This window comes from Salvelinus alpinus, chromosome 7 (assembly GCF_045679555.1).
Source record: "Salvelinus alpinus chromosome 7, SLU_Salpinus.1, whole genome shotgun sequence".
Classification (NCBI taxonomy): domain Eukaryota; kingdom Metazoa; phylum Chordata; class Actinopteri; order Salmoniformes; family Salmonidae; genus Salvelinus; species Salvelinus alpinus.
Window position 1 is genome coordinate 1465953 of NC_092092.1, and position 18747 is coordinate 1484699.

The 18747-nt window shown below is 45.8% G+C and overlaps 1 protein-coding gene across 2 annotated transcripts in view; it reads right to left on the bottom strand.

The window, feature by feature from the left end:
* The window catches only part of parga (poly (ADP-ribose) glycohydrolase a), a 105185-nt gene that overhangs the window by 67142 nt on the left and 19296 nt on the right, over positions 1-18747 (bottom strand). For both annotated transcript variants that reach the window (XM_071408869.1, XM_071408868.1), the window contains one exon: positions 4604-4693. In XM_071408869.1, the coding sequence (XP_071264970.1) occupies positions 4604-4693 (90 nt within the window). The remainder of the gene's footprint in view (positions 1-4603; positions 4694-18747) is intronic.

Below are 18747 nucleotides of genomic sequence, written 5' to 3' on the forward strand. Positions count from 1 at the left end.
TATCTGCTAACTATTAAAGTTACCCGTCTAACGTGTGATTAACGCTCTACGGTTATGTTAGGGTTGTGGCGGTCACGGAGTTGTGTCAACCGGTGATTGTCAAGCAATAACTGTAGGTCTTATGGGTAATTGAACGTTAATTAACATTAAAAAAAAAACATTTAGCATCTCCTGGCTTCCACACTGATGCAGACCTTTGGAACATCTACATTTTAAAAAGTCTAATAAATCCATGTAAAATAGAGACAAGATTTGCTTAGAATTTTGTGGCCTTATTTTATAGTACGAAGAATATAATTGAACAAAGCTGAATAAAATAGAATGGATATTTGCTCCAAACGATTTGAGGGAATGCTCTCACACGGGGCTATTCTGTGTTGAGCGGTTAACAAAGAAATGAGGTATTCCTACATGCTTCATTTAGAGTTATCAATGTAACTTTAGTTCTACAAACGTTGGTCTATATGTTTAGATGTTTAATACATTCTAAGGCTGCATGATGCAACTCTTATAATGATTTTTAAAAAGTCGCTTGAAAGGCATGATCTCTGCATTGGTTTTTTTTGCGCAGGCTGTACACACACTACATCAGTCACTCATTGACAATTTGATAATGCCTAGAATTTTCACGGTGGCATCCCCTTTGTGTGGTCATAACGCACCCCCCCACCAAAAAAATCCATGCCTTTCGTGGTCAGTGGCCGTTGTGCCCTTCTCCCTGACTGCTGTGCGCGCCGTCACATGATCGGGTCTTTCTCACAGGCTACAAGTGAAGACAGACACATCGGGGACTGTGCTCGTCCTTATCCAATTCCGAGGTGCATATTGAAGCTATTGGAAGAACCGTCTACATTTACTTTTCCAACAAGATGAGTAGACCTAACAAACAGCAACAGCACAGTACAAAAGTTGACCTATTCTGTGCGAGAAATAAATATTCCAAACATAGTCTGGGACAGTTGTGGGATGCGATAGATCCCAAATCAATACAATCAATCGCATCAAAAAAATTAAAACTTTTTATGCAATGTGGCTTTTTACGCAATGGATCAGAACGTTTAGCTTTAAATGTTGATAAACTATAAGGCTATTTCTTCACATTATAAGTGCAGCAATACACACATGGTAGTAGGTTATAAGTGGGAATGTCCCATTAGCTGAAAACACCATTATCAAAAGAGACCGCAAATGCAATTATGCATATAATGCTTTTATTATAAAGGTTTCTTATGGTGAAAATGATCTTCCCCAAACATGAAACTCACGTGCTGCTTATGTATCCCAGTTAGGCTCTACACCCCTTGTAAAGCGGATTAATGTGCTTAATTTTAAAGAAGTTATTTGGCCACTTTAGTTGTGATACAAACCTTATTAAAAAACATACAGGCCTATGGGCTAGGCTACATGAGGTGTGCGATTTGAAAAAAGTTGCAAAAAAAAGGCATTGTTTTTTTATGGTGGGCATCATTCACAAGTGATAAAAAATAATTCACAAGTGATAGGCTAATATTGTCACCCATCAGACCAATCCTGATTTAATCTGGTCTTTACACATAAACACACACAATAGTGTACACAGTTGGAGTCGGAAGTTTAGTTTTTCACAATTCCTGACATTTAATCCAAGTAAAAATTCCCCGACTAAGGTGAGTTAGTATCAGCACTTTATTTTAAGAATGTGAAATGTCAGAATAATAGTAGAGAAAGTGATTTATGTCAGCTTTAATTTCTTTCATCACATTCCCAGTGGGTCAGAAGTTTACATACACTCATTTAGTATTTGGTAGCATTGCCTTTAAATTGTTTAACTTGGGTCAAACGTTTTGGGTAGCCTTCCACAAGCTTCCCACAATAAGTTGGGTGGATTTTGGCCCATTCCTCCTGACAGAGCTGGTGTAACTGAGTCAGGTTTGTAGGCCTCCTTGCTCACACATGCTTTTTCAGTTCTGCCCACAAAATGTTCTATAGGATTGTGGTCAGGGCTTTGTGATGGCCACTCCAATACCTTGTCTTTGTTGTCCTTAAGACATTTTGTAACAACTTTGGAAGTATGCTTGGTGTCATTGTCCATTTGGAAGACCCATTGTGACCAAGCTTTAACTTCCTGACTGATGTTTTGAGATGTTGCTTCAATATATCCACATAAATTTCCTTCCTCATGATGGCATCCATTTTGTGAAGTGCACCAGTCCCTCCAGCAGCAAAGCACCCCCACAACATGATGCTGCCACCCCCGTGCATCACGGTTGGGATGGTGTTCTTCAGCTTGGAAGCATCCCTCTTTTTCCTCCAAACATAACGATGGTCATTATGGCCAAACAGTTATATTTCATCAGACCAGAGGATATTTCTCCAAAAAGTACGATCTTTGTCCCCATGTGCAGTTGCAAACCGTAGTCTGGCTTTTTTATGGCGGTTTTGGAGCAGTGGCTTCTTCCTTGCTGAGCGGCCTTTCAGGTTATGTCGATATAGGACTCGTTTTACTGTGGATATAGATACTTTTGTACTTGTTTCCTCCAGCATCTTCACAAGGTCCTTTGCTGTTGTTCTGGGATTGATTTGCACTTTTCACAACAAAGTATGTTCATCTCTAGGAGACAGAACGCGTCTCCTTCCTGAGTGGTATGACAGCTGCGTGGACCCATGGTGTTTATACTTGCGTACTATTGTTTGTTTTTTCTGAGGTCTTGGCTGATTTCTTTTGATTTTCCCATGATGTCAAACAAAGAGGCACTGAGTTTGAAGGTAGGGCTTGAAATACATCCACAGGTACACCTCCAATTGACTCAAATTATGTCAATTAGCCTATCAGAAGCTTCTAAAGCCATGACATCATTTTCTGGAATTTTCCAAGCTGTTTAAAGGCACAGTCAACTTAGTGTATGTAAACTTCTGACCCAATGGAATTGTGATACAGTGAATTATAAGTGAAATAATCTGTCTGTAAACAATTGTTGGAAAAATTACTTGTGTCATGCACAAAGTAGATGTCCTAACCGACTTGCCAAAACTATAGTTTGTTAACAAGAAATATGTGGAGTGGTTGAAAAACGAGTTTTAATGTCTCCAACATAAGTGTATGTAAACTTCCGACTTCAACTGTATACTGTCATATATATATATATATACAGTATATCACAAAAGTGAGTACACCCCTCACATTTTTGTAAATATTTGAGTATATCTTTTCATGTGACAACACTGAAGAAATGACACTTTGCTACAATGTAAAGTATTGAGTGTACAGCTTGTATAACAGTGTACATTTGCTGTCCCCTCAAAATAACTCACACAGCCATTAATGTCTAAACCGCTGGCAACAAAAGTGAGTACACCCCTAAGTGAAAATGTCCAAATTGGGGACATATATATATATATATATTATACTTATTTATTGCATAATTAAAATGTGTATATATATATACACACACACACATTTTAATTATGCAAAAAATAAGTACTATATATATATATATATATATATATATATATATATGCTTTTAAATGCATAATTAAAATGTGTGTGTGTGTGTGTGTGTAGATATATATATACACATTTTAATTATGCAATAAATAAGTATAATTTGCACAAAAAAAATTAAAACAAGCCTTTGGACTGAAATGTGCTTTTTGAAAGTAATATAGCAGGGATAATTTCATATATGATTTGTTTGATTCTGTATGCTTTTCAATGCATAATTAAACTGTGTATGTGCAAAAAAATAAGTATAAAATATATATATGCTTTGAAATGCATCATTAAAATGTATATTTATTTATTTATTTCACCTTTATTTAACCAGGTAGGCAAATTGAGAACAGGTTCTCATTTACAATTGCGACCTGGTATATGTATGTATATCTATATATACACACACAAACATTTTAATTATGCAAAAAATAAGTACTATATATATATATATATATATATATATATATATATGCTTTTAAATGCATAATTAAAATGTTTGTGTGTGTGTGTATATATAGATATACATACATATACATTTTAATTATGCATTTCAAAGCATATATATATTTTATACTTATTTTTTTGCACATACACAGTTTAATTATGCATTGAAAAGCATACAGAATCAAACAAATCATATATGAAATTATCCCTGCTATATTACTTTCAAAAAGCACATTTCAGTCCAAAGGCTTTTTTTTTGTGCAAATTCCCAGAGCTCAATCTTGGACTTCCCACTAGGGAGCAATGTGATTATTGACCGATTGGCTGACAGGTTTCCGGACGGCCTGCTAATGAATGTGTTCCGGCAAGAGATCTGCATTGTCCATCCAGGGCAGTGTCCCAAAATAGCACCCTAATCCCTACATAGTGCACTACTTTCCACTTAAGCCCTGGATCAAAAAGTAGTGCACACGTCAAAAAGTAGTTCACTATTTAGAGAAAAAGCATGTTAACCCCACTCACAGGCATGTTGTATGTTAACCCTGATGTTACCTTTGCATACAGCTTAGATAATACCGTGTCACGTTTGGAGCTTGCTTTAGTAGACTACATGAGCTTGTGTGTCGTACTAACACCACAGCGTGTGAATGATTCAGTGGGTACACAGGACAGATCATAGACAGTTACCTTGCCACACAGCTCAGACACCCGCAGTGCTAATTGGACCATTTCAGGCAGCAAAGACCCAAACAGATGAACGACGTCAGGCTCCAGATCCTTGGAGAGGAAGAGAAGAGGTTTGTTTTATGTTTTAGTTGTTTATGTTTGTTTAAAAAAAATAAAAACACACACAAGAGCTCAGCTGTGACATTAGCCTATTGGGTTTTTAAAATCATGCATGAATAAACAATAACAAACCACACAGCCATGCAATCTCCATAGACAAACATTGACAGTAGAATGGCTTTACTGAAGAGCTCAGTGACTTTCAACGTGGCACAGTCATAGAATGTCACCTTTCCAACAAGTAATTTTGTCAAATTTCTGCCCTGCTAGAGCTGCCCCCGGTCAACTGTAAGTGCTGTTAGTGTGAAGTGGAAACGTCTAGGAGCAACAACGGCTCAGCCGCAAAGTGGTAGGACACACAAGCTCACAGAACGGGAACGCCGAGTGCTGAAGCGCGTAGCAGGTAAAAATCATGTCTTCGGTTGCAACATTCACTACCGAGTTCCAAACTGCCTCTGGAAGCAGCGTAAGCACATGAACCGTTCATCGGAAGCTTCATGAAATGGATTTCCATGGCCGAGCAGCAGCACACAAGCCTAAGATCACCATAATGTGTAAATGCCAAGCTTCGGCTGGAGTGGTGTGAAGTTCGCCGCATCTGGAAACGCGTTCTCTGGAGTGATGAATCACACTACACCATCTGGCAGTCCGACAATGACTCTGGGTTTGGCGGATGCCAGGAGAACGCTACCTGCTCCAATGCATAGTGCCAACTGTAAAGTTTGGTGGAGGAGGACTAATGGTCTAGGGCTGTTTTTCATGGTTCGGGCCCCTTAGTTCCAGTGAAGGAAAACCTTAACAGCACACTATGACATTCTAGACGATTCTGTGCTCACAACTTTATGGCACTAATTCATGGAAGGCCCTTTCCAGTTTCATCATGACAATGCCCCTGTGCACAACGTGAGGTCCATACAGGAATAGTTTTTCCGAGATCAGTGTGGAAAGAGAAAGGGGGGATACCTAGTCAGTTGTACAACTGAATGCATTCAACTGAAATGTGTCTTCCGCATTTAACTCAACCCCTCTGAATCAGAGGTGCGGGGGGGGGGGGGGGGCGGCCTTAATCGCCATCGTAGAACTTGACTGGCCTGCACAGAGCCCTGACCTCAACCCCATCGAACACCTTTGGGATGAATTGGAACGCCGACTGCGAGCCAGGCCTAATCGCTCCCGACCTCACTAATGCTCGTGGCTGAATGGAAGCAAGTCCCCGCAGCAATGTTCCAACATCTAGTGGAAAGCCTTCCCAGAAGAGAGGAGGCTGTTATAGCAGCAATGTTCCAACATCTAGTGGAAAGCCTTCCCAGAAGAGAGGAGGCTGTTATAGCAGCAATGTTCCAACATCTAGTGGAAAGCCTTCCCAGAAGAGTGGAGGCTGTTATAGCAGCAATGTTCCAACATCTAGTGGAAAGCCTTCCCAGAAGAGAGGAGGCTGTTATAGCAGCAATGTTCCAACATCTAGTGGAAAGCCTTCCCAGAAGAGAGGAGGCTGTTATAGCAGCAATGTTCCAACATCTAGTGGAAAGCCTTCCCAGAAGAGTGGAGGCTGTTATAGCAGCAATGTTCCAACATCTAGTGGAAAGCCTTCCCAGAAGAGTGAAGGCTGTTATAGCAGCAATGTTCCAACATCTAGTGGAAAGCCTTCCCAGAAGAGAGGAGGCTGTTATAGCAGCAATGTTCCAACATCTAGTGGAAAGCCTTCCCAGAAGAGAGGAGGCTGTTATAGCAGCAATGTTCCAACATCTAGTGGAAAGCCTTCCCAGAAGAGTGGAGGCTGTTATAGCAGCAATGTTCCAACATCTAGTTGAAAGCCTTCCCAGAAGAGTGGAGGCTGTTCTAGCAGCAAAAAGGGGGGGACCAACTCCATATTAAATTCCCATGACTTTGAAAATGAGATGTTCGGTGTCCACATACTTTTGTAGTGTATATAGAGGTCAGTCTCGTCGTTCTGTGGCAGCTCCATTGACACCATCTTCATTTGAAAGTTGTATGGGCCATGCTCTACCAACTGAGCTACAAAAAGGACCAAGAGATTTACCATTACCTCTTCTTCTCTCCTCTCTCCTCCTCTCTATACCATGTGGGTAATGGACAAGTGCACACTTCAGGAAAACAAGCCTAGAGTATTTGAGATGCATAGCCTGCAGGAGGGGCTCAAACCTTCCAAGAGGCCAAACAAAACAGTCTAATGTGCTATACAGCTGTAATGTATTGTACCCTGCCGCCCTCTACCCTGCCAAAATAAAGATAGCTAAAGCGATATTTTTAGACATTAATACAATTCAATACAATTAATACAATTCATTAATAAAAAAACGAATTCTAATCAATCAACAAGTTTCATATTCAAAACCATCAATATTGAACATTTACAAAGAACAATATAGATTTATATATTTCTCACTTCAATTTAAAGGTTTAGAAAAAAATCAGGTTAAAATCCTGCTTTTACTATTTTGTTAATAATTTAGTGTGAAAATAAAATTTCTGAAATGAATCCGTAATAGAAGGTTTCATCAACATGATCTCGACACTCTGCACGGTTCTCCCTTTATTTAAACTGTGTTCGCTATGTTTCCGTAGTGACACATTTAGTAGGGTTGTAATGAATTAAGGATAATATGTCAAATACGCCATACAAAGCGTGTGAGTAGTAGATATGTCTACCTGGAACACGTGTGCTGAAAGTCTGGGGAAAAATAGGATACAAATACGAATGTTATATATTTAAAAAAAATGTACACACCCAATTTGCATCCCCTTCTGTAGAATGACCCATATAGGCCAAAGTGCTGTTATTCTATCATAGAAGATATTTACGACTATGTATTTATTTACAGCCGTATCGGCTGCCAAATGTCAGTGTGATCAATCAATGAGCAATTTCATCAAGGTTTCAGGGAGGGAGCATGGGGGGGGGGGGGCGTGTGTGGGCTGATTAAACGTGGCTTCTTCCTCGAACAGATGATCATGAACCATGAGTGTGTGTGTGTGTGTGTGTGTGTGTGTGTGTGTGTGTGTGTGTGTGTGTGTGTGTGTGTGTGTGTGCACGTAGACGCCTGCATGTGCATCTCGTGTGTGAAGGACAGGAAGTGTGTTCACTTCCTGGAGACGGGGAGAGTAGAGACAGCGAGACTTGACTGCCGATTTAGCATTGGGCCACAGGAGGGACATTTGTATTACAGCAAACAGGGCCTGACTAAACGCTGTCATAAGTAATAACCTGGGTGAAATCATAACGGATCCCTCTGGGTATAATGAATGAAGCAGGGCCTGATGGGTAGGGACGGGAGAGATGGGATTTAGCTGAGCTAGCATTGCCCCGGGTTACCTCTAAATCACAGGGAGACAGACGATCAAATCAACTGAACTAACACTGGCTGTTTTGACTTGAAACAGGTCTATACATCACATCAAACTGAAAGTCATCAAGTAAGAGGAGAGGGGGCTGCCAGAGACCGGAGAGGGGGCTGCCGAGGAGAGGAGAGGGGGCTGCCGAGGAGAGGAGAGGGGGCTGCCGAGGGGAGGAGAGGGGGCTGCCGTAGGAGAGGGGGCTGCCGAGGAGAGGAGAGGGGGCTGCCGAGGAGAGGAGAGGGGGCTGCCAGAGACCGGAGAGGGGGCTGCCGAGGAGAGGAGAGGGGGTTGCCGTGGAGAGGAGAGGGGGCTGCCGAGGAGAGGAGAGAGGGCTGCCGAGGAGAGGGGGCTGCCGAGGAGAGGAGAGGGGGCTGCCGTGGAGAGGAGAGGGGGCTGCCGTGGAGAGGAGAGGGGGCTGCCGTAGAGAGGAGAGGGGGCTGCCGTGGAGAGGGGGCTGCCGTGGAGAGGAGAGGGGGCTGCCGAGGAGAGGGGGCTGCCGTGGAGAGGAGAGGGGGCTGCCGTGGAGAGGAGAGGGGGCTGCCGTGGAGAGGGGGCTGCCGAGGGGAGGAGAGGGGGCTGCCGTGGAGAGGAGAGGGGGCTGCCGTGGAGAGGAGAGGGGGCTGCCGAGGAGAGGGGGCTGCCGAGGGGAGGAGAGGGGGCTGCCGAGGAGAGGAGAGGGGGCTGCCGTGGAGAGGAGAGGGGGCTGCCGAGGAGAGGGGGCTGCCGAGGGGAGGAGAGGGGGCTGCCGAGGAGAGGAGAGGGGGCTGCCGTGGAGAGGAGAGGGGGCTGCCGAGGGGAGGAGAGGGGGCTGCCGTGGAGAGGAGAGGGGGCTGCCGAGGGGGGAGAGGGGGCTGCCGTGGAGAGGAGAGGGGGCTGCCGAGGAGAGGGGGCTGCCGAGGGGAGGAGAGGGGGCTGCCGTGGAGAGGAGAGGGGGCTGCCGAGGAGAGGAGAGGGGGCTGCCGTGGAGAGGAGAGGGGGCTGCCGAGGAGAGGGGGCTGCCGAGGGGAGGAGAGGGGGCTGCCGTGGAGAGGAGAGGGGGCTGCCGTGGAGAGGAGAGGGGGCTGCCGAGGAGAGGAGAGGGGGCTGCCGTGGAGAGGAGAGGGGGCTGCCGTGGAGAGGAGAGGGGGCTGCCGAGGAGAGGAGAGGGGGCTGCCAGAGACCGGAGAGGAGGCTGCCATGGAGAGGAGAGGGGGCTGCCGAGGAGAGGAGGCTGCCGAGGAGAGGAGAGGGGGCTGCCGTGGAGAGGAGAGGGGGCTGCCGTGGAGAGGAGAGGGGGCTGCCGTAGAGAGGAGAGGGGGCTGCCGTAGAGAGGAGAGGGGGCTGCCGTAGAGAGGAGAGGGGGCTGCCGAGGAGAGGAGAGGGGGCTGCCGAGGAGAGGAGAGGGGGCTGCCGAGGAGAGGAGAGGGGGCTTCCGTGGAGAGGAGAGGGGGCTGCCGAGGAGAGGAGAGGGGGCTGCCGAGGAGAGGAGAGGGGAGGGGGCTGCCGAGGAGAGGAGAGGGGGCTGCCAGAGACCGGAGAGGGGGCTGCCGAGGAGAGGAGAGGGGGCTGCCGTAGAGAGGAGAGGGGGCTGCCGTAGAGAGGAGAGGGGAGGGGGCTGCCGTAGAGAGGAGAGGGGGCTGCCGAGGAGAGGAGAGGGGGCTGCAGAGGAGAGGGGGCTGCCAGAGACCGGAGAGGGGGCTGCCGAGGAGAGGAGAGGGGGCTGCCGAGGAGAGGAGAGGGGGCTGCCGAGGAGAGGAGAGGGGGCTGCCGAGGAGAGGAGAGGGGGCTGCCGAGGAGAGGAGAGGGGGCTGCCGAGGAGAGGAGAGGGGGCTGCCGAGGAGAGGAGAGGGGGCTGCCGAGGAGAGGAGAGGGGGCTGCCGAGGAGAGGAGAGGGGGCTGCCAGAGACCGGAGAGGGGGCTGCCGAGGAGAGGAGAGGGGGCTGCCGTAGAGAGGAGAGGGGAGGGGGCTGCCGTAGAGAGGAGAGGGGGCTGCCGAGGAGAGGAGAGGGGGCTGCCGAGGAGAGGAGAGGGGGCTGCCGAGGAGAGGAGAGGGGGCTGCCGTGGAGAGGAGAGGGGGCTGCCGAGGAGAGGAGAGGGGGCTGCCGAGGAGACTGCTGAAGATGGACAGATTCAGATTTACCACTACCTCTTCTCCCCTCTTCTCTATATTTACCACTATCTCTTCTCCCCCCCTCTCCCCTCCTCTCTATATTTACCACTACCTCTTCTCCCCTCTCTATATTTACCACTACCTCTTCTCTCCTCCTCTCTATATTTACCACTACCTCTTCTCTCCTCCTCTCTATATTTACCACTACCTCTTCTCCCCTCCTCTCTATATTTACCACTACCTCTTCTCCCCTCTCTATATTTACCACTACCTCCTCTCTATATTTACCACTACCTCCTCTCCCCTCCTCCTCTCTATATTTACCACTACCTCTTCTCCTCTCTATATTTACCTCTACCTCTTCTCTCCTCCTCTCTATATTTACCACTACCTCTTCTCCCCCCCTCTCTATATTTACCACTACCTCTTCTCTCCTCCTCTCTATATTTACCACTACCTCTTCTCCCCCCCTCTCTATATTTACCACTACCTCTTCTCTCCTCCTCTCTATATTTACCACTACCTCTTCTCCCCTCCTCCTCTCTATATTTACCACTACCTCTTCTCCCCTCTCTATATTTACCACTACCTCTTCTCCCCTCTCTATATTTACCACTACCTCTTCTCCCCTCCTCCTCTCTATATTTACCACTACCTCTTCTCCCCTCCTCCTCTCTATATTTACCACTACCTCTTCTCCCCTCCTCCTCTCTATATTTACCACTACCTCTTCTCCCCTCTCTATATTTACCACTACCTCTTCTCCCCTCCCCCTCTCTATATTTACCACTACCTCTTCTCCCCTCCTCCTCTCTATATTTACCACTACCTCTTCTCCCCTCCTCTCTATATTTACCACTACCTCTTCTCCCCTCCTCCTCTCTATATTTACCACTACCTCTTCTCTCCTCTCTCTATATTTACCACTACCTCTTCTCCCCTCCTCCTCTCTATATTTACCACTACCTCTTCTCCCCTCCTCCTCTCTATATTTACCACTACCTCTTCTCTCCTCTCTCTATATTTACCACTACCTCTTCTCTCCTCCTCTCTATATTTACCACTACCTCTTCTCTCCTCCTCTCTATATTTACCACTACCTCTTCTCTCCTCCTCTCTATATTTACCACTACCTCTTCTCCCCTCCTCCTCTCTATATTTACCACTACCTCTCCCCTCCTCCTCTCTATATTTACCACTACCTCTTCTCCCCTCCTCCTCTCTATATTTACCACTACCTCTTCTCCCCTCCTCCTCTCTATATTTACCACTACCTCTTCTCCCCTCCTCCTCTCTATATTTACCACTACCTCTTCTCCCCTCTCTATATTTACCACTACCTCTTCTCCCCTCCTCCTCTCTATATTTACCACTACCTCTTCTCCCCTCCTCCTCTCTATATTTACCTCTACCTCTTCTCCCCTCTCTATATTTACCACTACCTCTTCTCCCCTCCTCCTCTCTATATTTACCACTACCTCTTCTCCCCTCCTCCTCTCTATATTTACCACTACCTCTTCTCCCCTCTCTATATTTACCACTACCTCTTCTCCCCTCCTCTCTATATTTACCACTACCTCTTCTCCCCTCTCTATATTTACCACTACCTCTTCTCTCCTCCTCTCTATATTTACCACTACCTCCTCTTCTCCCCTCCTCCTCTCTATATTTACCACTACCTCTTCTCCCCTCCTCCTCTCTATATTTACCACTACCTCTTCTCCCCTCCTCCTCTCTATATTTACCACTACCTCTTCTCCCCTCTCTATATTTACCACTACCTCTTCTCTCCTCCTCTCTATATTTACCACTACCTCTTCTCCCCTCCTCTCTATATTTACCACTACCTCTTCTCTCCTCCTCTCTATATTTACCACTACCTCTTCTCCCCTCTCTATATTTACCACTACCTCTTCTCCCCTCCTCTCTCTATATTTACCACTACCTCTTCTCTCCTCTCTATATTTACCACTCCCCTCCTCTCTCTATATTTACCACTACCTCTTCTCTCCTCTCTATATTTACCACTACCTCTTCTCTCCTCCTCTCTATATTTTCCACTACCTCTTCTCTACTCTTCTCTATATTTTCCACTACCTCTTCTCTACTCTTCTCTCCTCCTCTCTATAATTACCACTACCTCTTCTCCCCTCCTCTCTCTATATTTACCACTCCCCTCCTCTCTCTATATTTACCACTACCTCTTCTCTCCTCTCTATATTTACCACTACCTCTTCTCTCCTCCTCTCTATATTTTCCACTACCTCTTCTCTACTCTTCTCTATATTTTCCACTACCTCTTCTCTACTCTTCTCTCCTCCTCTCTATAATTACCACTACCTCTTCTCCCCTCTCTCCTCCTCTCTATATTTACCACTACCTCTTCTCTCCTCCTCTCTATATTTACCACTACCTCTTCTCTACTCTTCTCTCCTCCTCTCTATAATTACCACTACCTCTTCTCCCCTCCTCCTCTCTATATTTACCACTACCTCTTCTCCCCTCTCTATATTTACCACTACCTCTTCTCCCCTCCTCCTCTCTATATTTACCACTACCTCTTCTCCCCTCCTCCTCTCTATATTTACCACTACCTCTTCTCCCCTCCTCTCTATATTTACCACTACCTCTTCTCCCCTCCTCTCTATATTTACCACTACCTCTTCTCTCCTCCTCTCTATATTTACCACTACCTCTTCTCCCCTCCTCTCTCTATATTTACCACTCCCCTCTCCCCTCCTCTCTCTATATTTACCACTCCCCTCTCCCCTCCTCTCTCTATATTTACCACTACCTCTTCTCTCCTCTCTATATTTACCACTACCTCTTCTCTCCTCCTCTCTATATTTACCACTACCTCTTCTCTACTCTTCTCTCCTCCTCTCTATAATTACCACTACCTCTTCTCCCCTCTCTCCTCCTCTATATTTACCACTACCTCTTCTCTCCTCCTCTCTATATTTACCACTACCTCTTCTCTACTCTTCTCTCCTCCTCTCTATAATTACCACTACCTCTTCTCCCCTCCTCCTCTCTATATTTACCACTACCTCTTCTCCCCTCTCTATATTTACCACTACCTCTTCTCCCCTCCTCCTCTCTATATTTACCACTACCTCTTCACCCCTCCTCCTCTCTATATTTACCACTACCTCTTCTCCCCTCCTCTCTATATTTACCACTACCTCTTCTCCCCTCCTCTCTATATTTACCACTACCTCTTCTCTCCTCCTCTCTATATGTACCACTACCTCTTCTCCCCTCTCTATATTTACCACTACCTCTTCTCCCCTCCTCTCTCTATATTTACCACTCCCCTTTCCCCTCCTCTCTCTATATTTACCACTACCTCTTCTCTCCTCCTCTCTATATTTACCACTACCTCTTCTCTCCTCCTCTCTATATTTACCACTACCTCTTCTCCCCTCCTCTCTATATTTACCACTACCTCTTCTCTACTCTTCTCTCCTCCTCTCTATAATTACCACTACCTCTTCTCGCCTCCTCTCTATAATTACCACTACCTCTCCTCTTCTCCCCTCTATATTTACCACTACCTCTTCTCCCCTCCTCTCTATATTTACCACTACCTCTTCTCTCCTCCTCTCTATATTTACCACTACCTCTTCTCTACTCTTCTCTCCTCCTCTCTATATTTACCACTACCTCTTCTCGCCTCCTCTCTATAATTACCACTACCTCTCCTCTTCTCCCCTCTATATTTACCACTACCTCTTCTCCCCTCCTCTCTATATTTACCACTACCTCTTCTCTCCCCCTCTCTATATTTACCACTACCTCTTCTCTCCTCCTCTCTATATTTACCACTACCTCTTCTCTCCTCCTCTCTATATTTACCACTACCTCTTCTCCCCTCCTCTCTCTATATTTACCACTACCTCTTCTCTCCTCCTCTCTATATTTACCACTACCTCTTCTCTACTCTTCTCTCCTCCTCTCTATATTTACCACTACCTCTTCTCGCCTCCTCTCTATAATTACCACTACCTCTCCTCTTCTCCCCTCTATATTTACCACTACCTCTTCTCTCCTCCTCTCTATATTTACCACTACCTCTTCTCTCCCCCTCTCTATATTTACCACTACCTCTTCTCTCCTCTCTATATTTACCACTACCTCTTCTCTCCCCCTCTCTATATTTACCACTACCTCTTCTCTCCTCTCTATATTTATCACTACCTCTTCTCTCCTCCTCTCTATATTTACCACTCCCCTCCTCCTCTCTATATTTACCACTACCTCTTCTCTCCTCCTCTCTATATTTACCACTACCTCTTCTCTCCTCCTCTCTATATTTACCACTACCTCTTCTCTCCTCCTCTCTATATTTACCACTACCTCTTCTCTCCTCCTCTCTATATTTACCACTACCTCTTCTCTCCTCCTCTCTATATTTACCACTCCCCTCTCTCCTCCTCTCTATATTTACCACTCCCCTCTCTCCTCCTCTCTATATTTACCACTCCCCTCTCCCCTCTCTATATTTACCACTACCTCCTCTCCCCTCCTCTCTCTATATTTACCACTACCTCTTCTCCCCTCTCTCCTCCTCTCTATATTTACCTCTACCTCTTCTCTCCTCCTCCAAATATTTACCTCTACCGCTTCTCCCCTCCTCTCTATATTTACCACTACCTCTTCTCCCCTCTCTCCTCCTCTCTATATTTACCACTACCTCTTCTCTCCTCCTCTCTATATTTACCACTCCCCTCTCCCCTCTCTATATTTACCACTACCTCCTCTCTCTATATTTACCACTACCTCTTCTCTCCTCCTCTCTATATTTACCACTACCTCTTCTCCCCTCTCTCCTCCTCTCTATATTTACCACTACCTCTTCTCTCCCCTCTCTATATTTACCACTACTTCCTCTCCCCTCCTCTCTATATTTACCACTACCTCTTCTCTCCTCCTCTCTATATTTACCACTACCTCTTCTCCCTACATCCCTATCTATCTTCCATCCCTCCCTCTCTATCCCTCCCCCATCTATGCTGTACATCAGGGTATTAGCTTGTCAGTTGTCCCAAAAATACATATTGTGGGTGTGTGTGGGGTGCATTTTCTAGAATCTGGTACCTCATATTTCTGTTTTTTGATTTCATAAAAACAAGCGACGCCTGATACAAGCGCACGTCGCTTCAATTTTATTGTGAGGATAAATTTGACAAATGTGTGTATTCGGCTATATCAACCACATCCGTTGCTGACAGGTGTATACAAATCGAGCACACAGCCATGTAATCTCCATAGACAAGCATTGGCAGTAAAATGGCCTTACTGAAGAGCTCAGTGACTTGTCATAGGATGTCAACTTTCCAACAAGTCAGTTCGTCAAATTTCTGCCTTGCCAGAGCTGCCCTGGTCAACTGTAAGTGCTGTTATTGTGAAGTGGAAACATCTAGGAGCAACAACGGCTCAGCCGCAAAGTGGTAGGACACACACTCGTAGCACATAAAAATGGTCTGTCCTCGGTTGCAACACTCACTACTGACTGCCTCTGGAAGCAACGTCAGCATCAGAACTGTTTGTCGGGTGCTTCATGAAATGGTTTTCCATGGCCGAGCAGCCTCACAACAGCCTAAGTTAATCATGCGTAATGCCAAGTGTCGGCCGGAGTGGTGTAAAGCTCGCCGCCATTGGACTGGAGCAGTGGAAACTTGTTCTCTGGAGTGATGGATCACACTTCACCATCTGGCAATCCAACAGAGAAATCTGGGTTTGGCAGATGCCAGGAGAAGGCTACCTGCCCCAATACATAGTGCCAACTGTAAAGTTTGGTGGATGAGGAATAATGATCTGGGGCTGTTTTTCATGGTTCAGACTAGGCCCCTTAGTTCCAGTGAAGGGAAATCTTAACACTACAGCATACAATGACATTCTAGATGATTCTGTGCCTCCAACTTTGTGGCAGCAGGTTGGGGAACGCCCTTTGCTGTTTCAGCATGACAATGCCCCCGTGCACAATGCTAGGTCCATACAGAAATGGTATGTCGAGATCGGTGTGAAGAACTTGAATGGCCTGTACAGAGCCCTGACCTCAACCTCATCGAACGCCGAATGTGAGCCAGGCCAAATCGCCCAACATCGGTACCCGACCTCATTAATGCCATTATTTTTACATGTGTGTGAATTGTTAGATGCTACTGCACTGTTGGAGCTAGAAACATAAGCATTTTGCTACACCCTCAATAACATCTGCTAAATATGTATGTGTGACCAGTAAATTTGATTTGAATGGAATTAAGTCCCCTCAGCAATGTTCCAACATCTAGTGGAAAGCCTTCTCAGAAGAGTGGGGGCTGTTATAGCAGCAAAAGGTGGGGGGGAACAACTCCATATTAATGACCATGATTTTGGAATGAGATGTTCGGCGAGCAGGTGTCCAGACTTTTTGTGTATATCCTATTTGTCAATGTAAAACAAATTTAAATAATTCATTCTATAACATGATTTATGACATAAGTGTTTTGCAAATCAATTTGACAGGTTTAAGAACGGAATAATGCATTGTGGTTCTCTGTGACATCATATGACGTCAGGCAGCTGTTTCCCTCTGACAGCCTACTAAACGCTGCCTTTATGTGGAATGGGATTAAATGAGTTCTCTTGACTTCTGTTCCCCCCTGCGTGTATAGCTGCCGACACAGCATTGCCATTCTCATACAGACTGTACATTATATCAATTACATTTTGTGCCTAAAGATAAAGAAAAGGGAAAGAGGGGGATACCTAGTCAGTTGTAAAACTGAATGCATTCAACTGAAATGTGTCTTCCGCATTTAACCCAACCCCTCTGAACGAGAGGTACGGGGGGGGGGGGGGGGGGGCTGCTTTAATCAACATCCACGTCTTCGGCGCCCGGGGAACAGTGGGTTAACTGCCTTGCTCAGGGGCAGAACGACAGATTTTTACCTTGTCTGCTCGGGGATTCAATCCAGCAACCTTTCGGTTACTAGCCAACTTGTAAGTCGCTCTGGATAAGAGCGTCTGCTAAATGACTTAAATGTAATGTAAATGTAGCCCAACAGCTCTAACCACTAGGCTACCTGCCGTCTTGACACGCTTGAAATAGGGAGGGATATATAGAATAGTGAAGAAATCAAAACTATGAAAATAACACATATGGAATCATGTAGTAACCAAAAAAAAGTGTTAAACTAATCAAAATATATTTTATATTTGAGATTCTTCAAAATAGCCACCTTTTGCCTTGATGGACAGCTTTGCAAATACTTTGAAGAATCTGAAATATATTTAGATTTGTTTAACACTTTTTTGGTTACTACATGATTGGTGTTATTTCAGAGTTTTAACGTCTTCACTATTATTCTATAACGTAGAAAATAGTAAAAAATAAATAAATGAGTAGGTGTGTCCAATCTTTTGATTTGTAGTGTCTTTTCTTGAGACGAGAAACAAACAATAATGAAAATGTGTCTTTTCAAACAATTCTATTCTCTTGTAGCTCTACCGGAGCTGTGTCAGAAGGACACAGAGCTGTAGAGAGAACGACACACCACTCTAACATCAGTTGATGACTAGACTTTATAAACCAATTGACTGCTCAGTCAAGGTGTCACCAGTCTTTTCTAAAAGGAATATTTCTACTGCTACAATTCAGGCAAATTGAACCCATTTCCCTAGTGACGGTTAGCTAGATAGCAGGCAAATTGATCCCATTTTGCCTAGTGACGGTTAGCTAGATAGCAGGCAAATTGATCCCATTTTGCCTAGTGACGGTTAGCTAGATAGCAGGCGGGTGCTGATGTCGTGTATATTTGGAGGTTCTCTCTGACTGGTCTGCTGTAGCCTGGTCCCAGATGGGTAAGTGTTGTCTTGCCAACTCATATTGTGATCGTCAGCAAGAGAGCACAAAAGATTTGGGATGAAGCAAGGACTGTAGCTACAGCAACACAGCCACTAGACAGGGCAGGGGCCAACTGGCGACAGATAAGAGAGAGAGAGAGAGAGAGAGACACAGACAGAGACAAGCAGACAAAGCGAGGGAGAGACAAAGCGAGGGGGAGACAAAGCGAGGGGGAGACAAAGCGAGGGAGAGACAAAGCGAGGGAGAGACAAAGCGAGGGAGAGACAAAGCGAGGGAGAGACAAAGCGAGGGGGAGACAAAGCGAGGGAGAGACAAAGCGAGGGGGAGACAAAGCGAGGGAGAGACAAAGCGAGGGAGAGACAAAGCGAGGGGGAGACAAAGCGAGGGGGAGACAAAGCGAGGGGGAGACAAAGCGAGGGGGAGACAAAGCGAGGGAGAGACAAAGCGAGGGAGAGACAAAGCGAGGGGGAGACAAAGCGAGGGAGAGACAAAGCGAGGGGGAGACAAAGCGAGGGAGAGACAAAGCGAGGGAGAGACAAAGCGAGGGGGAGACAAAGCGAGGGGGAGACAAAGCGAGGGGGAGACAAAGCGAGGGGGAGACAAAGCGAGGGGGAGAAAGCGAGGGGGAGACAAAAGAGAGGGAGAGACAAAAGCGAGGGAGAGACAAAAGAGAGGGAGAGACAAAGCGAGGGAGAGACAAAGCGAGGGGGAGACAAAGCGAGGGAGAGACAAAGCGAGGGGGAGACA